At 37.0% G+C, this 10729-nt stretch overlaps 1 protein-coding gene across 1 annotated transcript in view; it reads left to right on the forward strand.

Annotated features, from left to right (window-relative positions):
• Positions 1-6777, forward strand: part of N4BP2 (NEDD4 binding protein 2) — a 25136-nt gene extending 18359 nt beyond the window's left edge. Inside the window, exons 12-16 of the mRNA XM_009698470.1 lie at positions 873-1011; positions 1117-1302; positions 3520-3688; positions 5531-5654; positions 6531-6777. Coding sequence (XP_009696772.1) covers positions 873-1011; positions 1117-1302; positions 3520-3688; positions 5531-5654; positions 6531-6576 — 664 coding nt within the window. The 3' untranslated portion in view covers positions 6577-6777. The remainder of the gene's footprint in view (positions 1-872; positions 1012-1116; positions 1303-3519; positions 3689-5530; positions 5655-6530) is intronic.
• The last annotated feature ends 3952 nt before the right edge of the window (positions 6778-10729 follow it).

Here is a 10729-nt window from a genome sequence, read left to right on the forward strand (position 1 = left end):
TCTTCTGCATTATATTTCTGGGGTATGTGGCTATCTTCTTAAATCCAAGTTCCTGAGAACTGAACTTTTTTCCAAGAGAAACATTTTTTCATCCTTGGCCAATTGAATGTCTGTCTCTACATATGGGTTTGCATGCCTACTTATCAGTCTGTCTCCTTGTCCAGGTTGTTATCAAAATCTTTATCTTTCCTAAAAAAAAAATTAATCCATCTCTATAGCCGAAACATTTCACCATCTCTTGTTTTTCACATTCTAAATTCTCTTCATAGTGTTGCCTTTCCCAAAATCTATCTTTACTTTTGATCACTCTTCCTCTGGTCTGCTTACTGAACAACAAGAAGAATGAAGAAGAAAGAGGGATTATTAGAAATCTGGTGGCAACTGATGTCCCATTCTTATTTCATTAAATGTAATAACGAAGCTTGACTAGAAATACTAGAAAAAGGATTTTCCGGCATAATGGTTTCAGAAAATTGAGCTAGTTTTAAATTGGTTTGTACTATCTAACGCTGACCTGACAAGATTTAAGATGAAGTAACTTATCCAGCCCAAAAAGCAGTGTTTACTTATAAACTAATGTCTGTCTGATTAAGGTAGGATGCATTTTACTTTATTATTTCATTGTCCTTTTAATAATCAAGTACCCCTCAGCTATGTTTCAATCAACCAAGGCTGCATGTGTGTTCACGCCAGTAATGCAGTACGCTGAGTCTGCAAGCCTTTTTGTAATATGGTGGAAAATTGCATTTTGGTGCTTTATTTCCATTGTCGTACATTTCTGTAACAATATCAACATTTGTAATATGCATTTTAATAAATGTAGCAGCTATTAATGTATTTGTAAAGTCACAGATTTTACTTATCCTTTACAGCTACTCTTTAGAACAAACTGAACAGTTTCTGAACTGTGTTCTGGAGGCAGATCCTGTAAAAACAGTTATAGCTCAAGAAAGTGTTCAGCAAAATGAAATTGTTTCTTCCTACAGTGCTGCAAAGAACCGGGAGAAGAAGGTATTTTTATTTTTTTTAAAATAGTAATTACAAGCATATCCAAAGCTAGACTAATGAAAACACCTTACAATGCATACTTAGCTTCAACATTGCAAATTCCTACAGGCAAAAAAAAGTAAGGAAGAGGATGATCCTTTGAGTGAAATATTTCAAGAATTTGAGTATCCACAATATGATGATTTAAGAGCAGAAGCTTTTTGTCACCAGCAAAAGAGACAGGAATGTTTGAAAAAGGCTGGGGAGGCCTATCGCATGGGTATGAAGCCTGTGGCAGCATTTTATGCACATCAGGTAAATGTAAATACTGTACTTTTTGCCTGAATTTAGAGAGGTACTTAAATACTGAATTGGAACTGGTAAGAAAAACATTATGCCTACAAGAGTTGATAAATTTGCTCAATTACTGTTCCCTGTGTAAGTGTTATATTGAAAATCACCTTACAAGTAAACTCCCTTTCATTAATGATACTGATAGAGGAAGCTAATGTAACCAAATTCAGCGCGAGACCTTGTGAAAGATGATATTTAGTGCTTAGTCACACACGCTTGTTTTCTCATAGATCTCACTCTTGCACCCACATACTTGTAAGCACCAAGATTTGTGTCCATGTAGTCTGACCAGGTTCAGTCATGTGCGACATAGACTGCAACAAACATTGGTTTTTGAATCGTCCATATGTCCCTTGGGTTCCTCTTAATTGGTGATGAACTGTTTTTAGACATGTTTTTTGTACTTTTTAGGAGTCAGGTATTAAAATGTGATCTTTTGCCTTGGAATCTTGCTTGCTTCATCCTCCATAAATCTGGGGCAAGATTGCCGCCTGCTGTCTTTGCTTCCTCATTCTGACTGTCTTTATGGCTACGGTCTGTCTTGGATTGGGATAAACGAGGTGTGGTATGCCATGCTTTTTTGCCATCCATCTGGTTTTGGAATATAGATCTGCTGCTGATCAGTCTTACGTGCTCTGGCCTTGAAGCACGGGCTCTGTGGTCTTGAGTCAAGCACATTTCTCAGTATATACCAGTTTGATTACTGTTGATCATATTCTTGATTATAAGTGTCAACTGTTCTTGTAACCATTCCTGTACATTGGTTTCTCGGTGCCTTCGCATAAGACCCTTCCATTCACACTGCTCTTAAAAGTTCTGTTACAAACATCTTGAAAGGCTGTAGCTTTTCCCTGATCTAATAGCATACAAAAATTTTGTAAGAATTCATATTCTAGAAGCATTTAATTCTAAACTATGAATTGCATTATGACAGAACAAAAATGTAATAATGAATCACTTGAATTTGTTTATTATCTTAAAAAAGCTTTCACGCAATTGGTATAACGTATCACTGTTGATGTTGTTACTATGCATGTAGGAAATACTGATTATTGGTCTTTATAATGAACTCTTTATGTTCTTGGTTTATATATTCTTGAAGTTTGGAGAGATTATAAACAAAGATCTGCATGATTTTTAAATAGAAATCTGATTTCAAGTCCTGTGTTTTGTTCTTAACCATAACAACAAGTACAATCTGGAAATTTATTATATATTTTAGGTACTAATAAGGCAAGCTAAGCTACCTTTATTCATTAAAAATACTTTATGCTTGGTGACCTTAGCCTATCTTGGGAATTCTGTGCAAGTCAGAGTTACGGGGCTGGTGTCTCTGGTCTGACACTAGTACACTTCAGATGATCAATTTTAAGAAAGTGTCAGACAGGCTATCACTTCTGTTCTTTTGAGCCCTTGTCAGTCCAATACCTGGAGTTAAGTCTTCCATTCCTTTTCAGACTGTGCCTATGGATCTTTGAAGACATAATTTGTTGCTTCACTTTGTCAGATATCACTGCAAGGTTCATGGGAAATAGTTGGTACTTGTTCACTGTGTACTGTGGAGAAGCCTAATTCCAATAGGGACCATATTGACCTTGTCACTCATAAAAGATCTATCAAAAATATTAGGAGAGGCAATAGGCAACTATTTTAAAATTAAAAAAAAAAAAAAGTGTTTGCCCTTGGCTTGTCTGATTTTTAGGGAATGCATTCAGAAGAATTAACCTCAACTCTAACACTCAGCATGTTTTTCCTGGGCTGTTGGGCAGTTTCTGTGACATCGTTTCATTATATTGTTAGCAAAATACTTGCAGAAAGTAAAATTCTATTGTTAGGATAATAAATCTGAAAGTCAGCATGGAGTGTAACAGTTTAGCTTATGTAAAGACCTTATGGTTTTGTGCCTTTTCTGGCTTTTTTTTCTTTCTTGTAAGGTTTTTGTTATAATTTCTTCTTTGTGCCAGCTTTGAGTAGTTTCTTAAGAACAGATTTCATGAAATCTCCTCATGAGTAGGTCTCACTGAGCCTCTCCTAGAAGTTCTGTTGCGATTATAAATTTTACTGCTTCAAACTGTGAGCTAAAAGCACCCTGCCAGTACTGTCATTTTGAACCCAACAACCAGTGTGGAGCTTAGATTGTGTCTCGGCATGTAATAGTTGCTGTGCTTATGAATAAAGGGTCGCCTTCATGAGCAGAAGATGAAAGAAGCCAACCATGCTGCTGCTGTGCAAATCTTTGAGAAAGTAAATACTTCGTTGCTGCCTATGAATGTGTTGGATCTGCATGGTCTCCATGTGGATGAAGCTGTGAATCAGTTGTCCAGCGTGCTGCAGGAAAAAAGTGAAGGTAGGATGAAACTAGCTAGTTCTTGCCCCCTTGAAGTTACTCTTCTTCTTTTCTATGAAGAAATCACAATATATGGCAATATCAGAGAGAATGAATGTAATTTAATAACATGTAAAAACAACTGGCTTTTGTGTTGTTTTAATTTTAAAGTTTCCCATGGGATTGGTTTTCTTTGACATGGCAATGGTTCCTTTTGCTCACTCTGTTGCCAAAAAACCCCCGTGCTTCTTTGTAAATCTTCCTTTTCCTTCTGTTTTATCCTTTACTTTTATTTCTTTTATTGAAGACTTGATCTATCCTTCCTGGCATTTTTAACAGAGGTGGTAATGCAGACGTTTGTGTCATCTTTGCATTGCTTTGTCAGAACTGTGTTGCTTTTTTAATCTTTAAAGAAAAATCATTATGTTGGAATTCTAATCACAATGATTATATTGTCTTCAACTTTTACATGAAAGTGTGTGATTTGAGCTATCTTTCAGTAACTTCCGTATCAATTTGTCAGCAGGATCTCTTGAGATCAGAATACTGCTGCTTCCATAAATGTCATTTTATGCAGTTTGGTTTGAGGGCTTGTTTTTTCTCCCAGTGGAGTGTTCAAGTACTGCATGAGTGTTCTTGCTGTAAAAAGATGTATTTTCTGCATTATTAGTTTACCCTATAAATTTAAGCACACTGGGAATGCTTTTATAAGAAATATTTCTTACGCAAGGTACCACTGCACAAACCTAATTTTTTGAAACAGCTACTCCGCACAGTAGAAACAAAACTCTTCAGTGGGGCCTTAGACAATCCTTTTCTTTCAGTATACATCAGAGATAATTAAATTGTATTATCTTGTCCTATTCCTAACATGACATTTGTATACTTTAAGTTGTGATCTAATGCTTTTTAGAGCTGAATTTCCTGAGCTGCACTTACATCAGGAGTCCTGGAATGATAGTAGGGGCTCTCTGTTCAGTCCATTCACCTAAATCTTAAAAAAAAAAAAAAAAAAAAAAGAAGTCCATTTCAGTGTGCATACATGAGAAAGGGATCAATACCGGGCACTTAGTGCTGGCAGAATTAAGAGTAAACTAATATAAAACCCAAATACAGTTAAGCAAGAGAGAGAGGGTAGTTGAGGAAAGATGTCCTGTGAACTGATAATCTTGAACTGGCAAATCTTGGCTTGTTGTGAGACTCCAGTTTAATTTATATTTTTCCTCTTTTTCAAACTCTTCATCAATTTAGGTTGCTGTCATCTCTGGGAGAAGAGCAATTTCTTTTGTTATCAGGGCTAGATGCTCTAATAAAGCTCATGTGATGTCTTGCTCTGTTGATTCACATACTCCAACATAGCAGAAATTAGTCCAAATAGTGTGACTTAAATGTCAAAAACTGTGGATTTATATTTTCCTTCTTCTTCCTTTCTTTATCCAGTAAAATGTTATTTCTTTATTCACATTAATTTAAGATAAAACGTGAAACAATAGAGAGGTGTCACTTAAAAATTAACTACATTACACCCCTCTTCTAATTTTGCAATGTTAAGTTACATCACAAAGTGTAAATTCCAAGTGAAGATTAGATGATAGAAACAGTAAAGCTGCTATGAAAGTAGAAAGATTTTGTGATGATCACAACATGCATATTGTAAGCAATCTAGATTTAAAAAGCTTGACTATATTTTTTCAGAAGAGGGGGAAAATGGCTACGTTTATGTAAAAGATGCATAGTCAGCATGGGAAAGCAAAGTTCTACATCACTAGTGAGAGTTTTCAGAAGAATGGATGGAAAGGTTGTACTGAATGCCAAGTCTCTGCTGAGGGAAAATTTTAACCGTTACAATCCCTGCTGTTACAGAGTACCAGCAGACTGGTGGTAAGCCGTATCTCTGTGTTATCACGGGGAGAGGAAGCCATAGTCAGGGAGGAGTTGCTCGCATCCGACCAGCAGCTATCAGATACCTCACAAGCCACAACTTCAGGTGAGTTTAGATTTTTGTTACTGATACATTTTTTTCTTAACCCACATTTAACTAACTGAAAATTGAAGTTAGTTTTAGAATACTGTTAAACTACTAAACAGATTCAGGCAGGTCTAGTGTTGCAGGTTAAAGTAAGTCTGCTGTTTCATAAATCAAATGCAATTGTGTGACACAATGCCATCTTATATGGGGCACCTATTAAACGTTAGATCCTTTCCTCTGAGAGAGATTAAAACACTATGAATTAAACTTATCTAACATAGTTTAATTACGTATTTCCATTCAAGGTTGCTAGCTTTACTGTGAAAAGTTGTTAATGCTTTTTATTGGTCTCCAATACCTGCTTTAGCGCTCAGCTTCTTATGTGGGACAGCAGTTTAGCATGTCTGGGCTGGCATCAGTGTGTTTACTGCTTTTTCTTTAAAGGAGTGTACGAAGGTGACTGTGATGGTGGGACTCAGAAATACCAAAGGCTTCCCTTCCTGTTTCCTCCTTACTTTCTACGGAAGACAAGGGAGAAAAATCTGTTTTGAAAGAAGAGGGAATGAAAGGGGAGCAGGAAAATGAAGCAGAATTAATATAACCAGAAATATTGGGTGGCTTTTTTTTTTTTCTTAAATCTTCCTCTTAGTTCCTGCTGTTTCCAGCTCTTCACCTCTCCAGACCCTGTAACATCCCCCTTCACTGTCACATCCAGAGGATGTGACGCTGATTTCCTGAGTCTCACATGCACACATACTTATAGAATGCTTTGGGTTGGAAGGGACCTTTAAGGGTCATCTAGTCTTATCACTTTCCATATGTTCGACAAGGGCTGAAGGAGATGGCACTGCGCATAGCTTTCATGTTGAAGCTTCATCTTTTCATGTTTCACAGGTTCACGGAAATAAAACCAGGCTGCCTGAAAGTCATGCTGAATTGAAGGTTGTTGAGAAGAAAAGAGGAATATAGAAACTGAGGTGTCAGATTACAGCTAAAAACTTTTTGAAACAACTACAATAGTATTTTGTAATGTGTTTTAAAGGATGATATTTTACTAGAAATGGTGTCAACTTCCAGTGAGTGGTTTTGTTAGTATGTTTCCAAGAAAATTTTTGTGGGGAATGGATCCTTTTTTGAAGCTGCAAAAAGAAGACACACACAGGACCTGAAGTCTCAGAAATGCAGATTAAGAATTCTGCTGAGCAGTATATAATGTTTTAAAGGGAAGCTAAGGTACAATTTTTAAATATTACTGTCTTCTCACCATATCCAGTCTACGTCTTTTGACTCTCACACATTTTAATTGCTGTGGATTCTGTGCTTTTAAAATGTAGTACCTTGTATGAAGTTATTTCGTGATTTGGGACTTTGTGCTAAACCATTCAGAAGAGCGCAAGGGAGGTGGGAACTGGGCAACTACTGATATTTCAAATCCAATTACAGCTGAGTGCTAAGTATTTCTAGGTTTCTTCAAAAGTCTCATGTCTTTTTAGTGGTTATTTTGTGATGGGTTCACCAGTTCTATTGTCTTTATTCCATTGTAAGCTTCTCCCAGTATTGGTGGAAGTTGCATATAAAGGACTGTGCATTAAGACCAGCTGTGTGTTTGGTAATTTTGCAGACTTTTAAAGGGAAAACACAACGCTGTATTTCAATTTCTACTTACACATAGCTAATACTATAATTGTGCAGGAAATGCCCTTACTTTTTTCAACATCTACTGGATTAAGAGTGTTTCTTCCTTTATGACTTTTTAAATGGAGGAAATTGAGTACTGTTTCACTTTAGCAGGTGTCTAATAGTGACGTGTCTTCATTCTGTATGTATTAAATTTGATGATTTCCTTGTAGAAAATATGATTGTCTGTGAGACATTTTAAATGTATTTTTAACAGCAAAGTGAATGCTAATACTACAATAGTCATTGCCTAACTGGAAAGTCTGGGAGTACAGAAGTTATTCTGTTGGTGGTGGTGTTGCATCGACGTCTAGAAATACCTGTGTAAAAAACAAAACAAGAACAAAACAAGAACAAAAAACCACCACAAACAAGCCCCTCAAAAATTAAATGTAAACATTTGTACTTTGGCAGGTGTTTCCAGTAAGCAGTTGGAACACTTTTTTAATAGAAATATCTTCTAGAATGCGTACATTTATTTACATCTTTGCCTCTTGAAAGGCATACGAATTTTTGTTGTAAAGCTTTTTCAGAACAGGTATGAGTTGTGTATTAGGAATAATGTTAATAAGTTAAGGATCACTTTTGGATTTTATCCAGGAGCTATATGCTCATAGAATTTGTGTATGAATCCATATGTGTGTGCAAGTTCTGCCATTTGTGTGCATGGGTAGTAATAAGCAAGGAACTTCTGTGAGAAAAGCTGTGGACAGAACAGGTTTCACTTGAAAATGTGTCCGTATAAGCTGCTGACAAACTGAAAGATATGATGTTTCCTGAATATCCATACTTACTGTAATATATACACAGTGGATGCAGTGTATGGTAGACTTAAAATGAGTTTGTCATGCTTCAACAGATACAATAATCTTTTCATGGTGATTTCAAGCGGAAGAATGGCTTGAAATAATATTTAATCAAAGGGACTCTTACTGTCATAATGAGTTTTATGTTTTTGTGGGTACTTAGTTCATCTGAATTGTGCCCTTTCTCTTTTTCTTTCTCTCTGGGCTGCTCTGGTAACTAGTGGGTGAAACACAAAAGATCCATGCTCCGCAAACAGCACTAGCAGAGCTGTTTCTGCCACTGCAGGATGTCCTGTGCGGTGGAGCCCATGCTCTGTCCTCTGTGACGGTGCCTAAAAGGGACTGAGATGTCATTTAGGCTCTTGGACTCAAGACAGCAGTTCAGACTGTCAGTTGACCAGGGTTGCAGATACTAGAATTGCCTCGTCAGAGCTAGCATCTTTGTTTTGGACGAAGGAACTTCCTTCTGCTCCTGAACAGGTTTTCCTTAGTGCTACTGTTAAAAAAAGTGGAGGGGCAGCTCTTTAAAGTGTAGTCCCTGTTGGTTGTCCCAGGTGGCTGAGTTGCCCAGCAAAGGTCCCAGTGTATGCTCAGAAGTGTTGCGTGTTGAGCTGCTGGGTGCCCAAGTCCTACAGTGATATGCTTGTAACCAGGGGAGTGCCAACACTTCTGGTTGTTTTGAGAGAGGGCCTGATTCACTCAGCATATTCACACCATTCCCGACATGGACAAAGACAGCTTAGATTTCAGCTCAAAAGACGAGCAGAAAAAGTTGTTGTCTTGCCCATCTGTTCATCATAATCTGGTTGTTGACAAGTTTACCCTGGAGATGAGAAACACAACTTTTTTTTTTTACCTTCTTCTGGCTTAGCAAGGGGATGATGATTGTGCTTGACTCTCACTTCCCCACAAAATGCTCTAACCAGCGTGCTTGGGGGTATTCTTGAAGTCGCCACTTCCTGAGTCTCTTTCGAAATTGCCACTGCAAGCTAAAAATGCAAGATCAAGGGGTCAAAAAGAGATAAAAGAATAAAAAGTGCATAAACAGTCTCTGGAAGAGGGCTAGGACTCTTCAGGAAAGAAACTGTTCCCACTGAGCTTCAATGTCCTTCCATGTTATTTTTTCATCTCTTAGTCCTATTTGAATAAATGCCTAAAAAATGTTCAGGGCAAAACCTCAACTCCACCCATTACTAGGAGAGTTTGTTTTCTCCAGTCTGTCAAAGTCAGCAGAAGAGTACATAGTTTAAGAGCAATTTGGAGTACTTCTCTCTCCTTTCCATTGTCCCTTTGGGTACAGGTTGAGGTTCACTAAGGTACTCTGAATACCCTGTCTGGTTATAGGTTGATCATTTGCGTAGTGTAAGTTGGTCAATTACAGGCTGAACTTTGGGCAGAACCGATCTTGCCTTTATTGAAGTTAGTGACAGAGCCTCTGTCAGCTTCAGCAACTTGGGCTGAGGCATCGCAGTTCTAACTTGGAGAAAATACGATGAGCTCAGCCTTTTTTTTTTCTGCAGGATTTTGAGCATGTGCTTAGAAGCTGTGCTGAGCTGGATACAGAATGGAGCAGAAGATCAGTGCACAGAGAGAAAGAAAGTAGACTTTTATTAGTAAGGATCTCCATGCCTTCAGCTACTTGCCAAACTGTCCAGAAAAAACACACTGGACTTCTTGTATTTCTTTGTTTTTATAATGTATATATCAAATATAATTGTTTCAAAATGGTATTTCAAAGTAGGTTACATTTTAGAACTTCCAGCCTTTCTGATATCTTTTGCAGTTACCTCAATGAGAATCCTGAGGTATCGTGTAAATTCTTTATCATCTTATACTTCTAATTAAAATAGCACTTAGCAGTATTGCCACCAGCACTCTGAAATAATATGTGACTGTTAAAATACCTATTTTGTGTACCACTTTTTATTCTATTCTTCAACAGCATGTGGTTGTGATGACTGGTAGCCTTTAATATGTGACTTTTGGTTTCTTTTTTACAAAAGATTTTAACATCTCAATTTTTAATTTAGGAAAATCATATTTTTTTAATATAAAACTTAATGCTTGTGCCAGCATTGATGAGTAATCTTACAGTAAAGAAAAAAAAAGACCCAGAGGTGCAATGAAGAAGGTTGTTCTAAGTAATGTGAGTGTTTAAAAATATCTCTCAGTTGATTGTGAAAGTAGTAGGGCGAAAGTGATTTAAAAAAAAAAATACTTCAAGATACCTTGATAATACTTCAATTACTTTGGCTTTTGCTTTTAATAGTACGTGGTACAATTTTATTTAAACTTAATGTATTTGTAGGCCTGTTGAAGGACACCTCAGGTGAAGTTTAACTGGCATTGTTTTGTGGCTGTTGAAACCATTGTGACTTGGGAATCCCCATTTAAGCAATGTCCAGATTCTCTAGTCGTAACCTAGAACATCTGGAACATCACTGTTGTGGATATGTACAGTGTCAGGGAAGGTCTTTACATGCATAGCAGAACATGTATTCTAGCAGGTTTTACTTGAGGAGGTCAAATGTAACCAAACTGTTATTTAATCTTGCCACAAAGTATAGCGGGTAGACAAGAGAATAATTTCATGGTGGATAATGGCAAAGA

Source organism: Cariama cristata, unplaced genomic scaffold, assembly GCF_000690535.1.
Source record: "Cariama cristata isolate BGI_N322 unplaced genomic scaffold, ASM69053v1 scaffold28180, whole genome shotgun sequence".
Classification (NCBI taxonomy): Eukaryota; Metazoa; Chordata; class Aves; order Cariamiformes; family Cariamidae; genus Cariama; species Cariama cristata.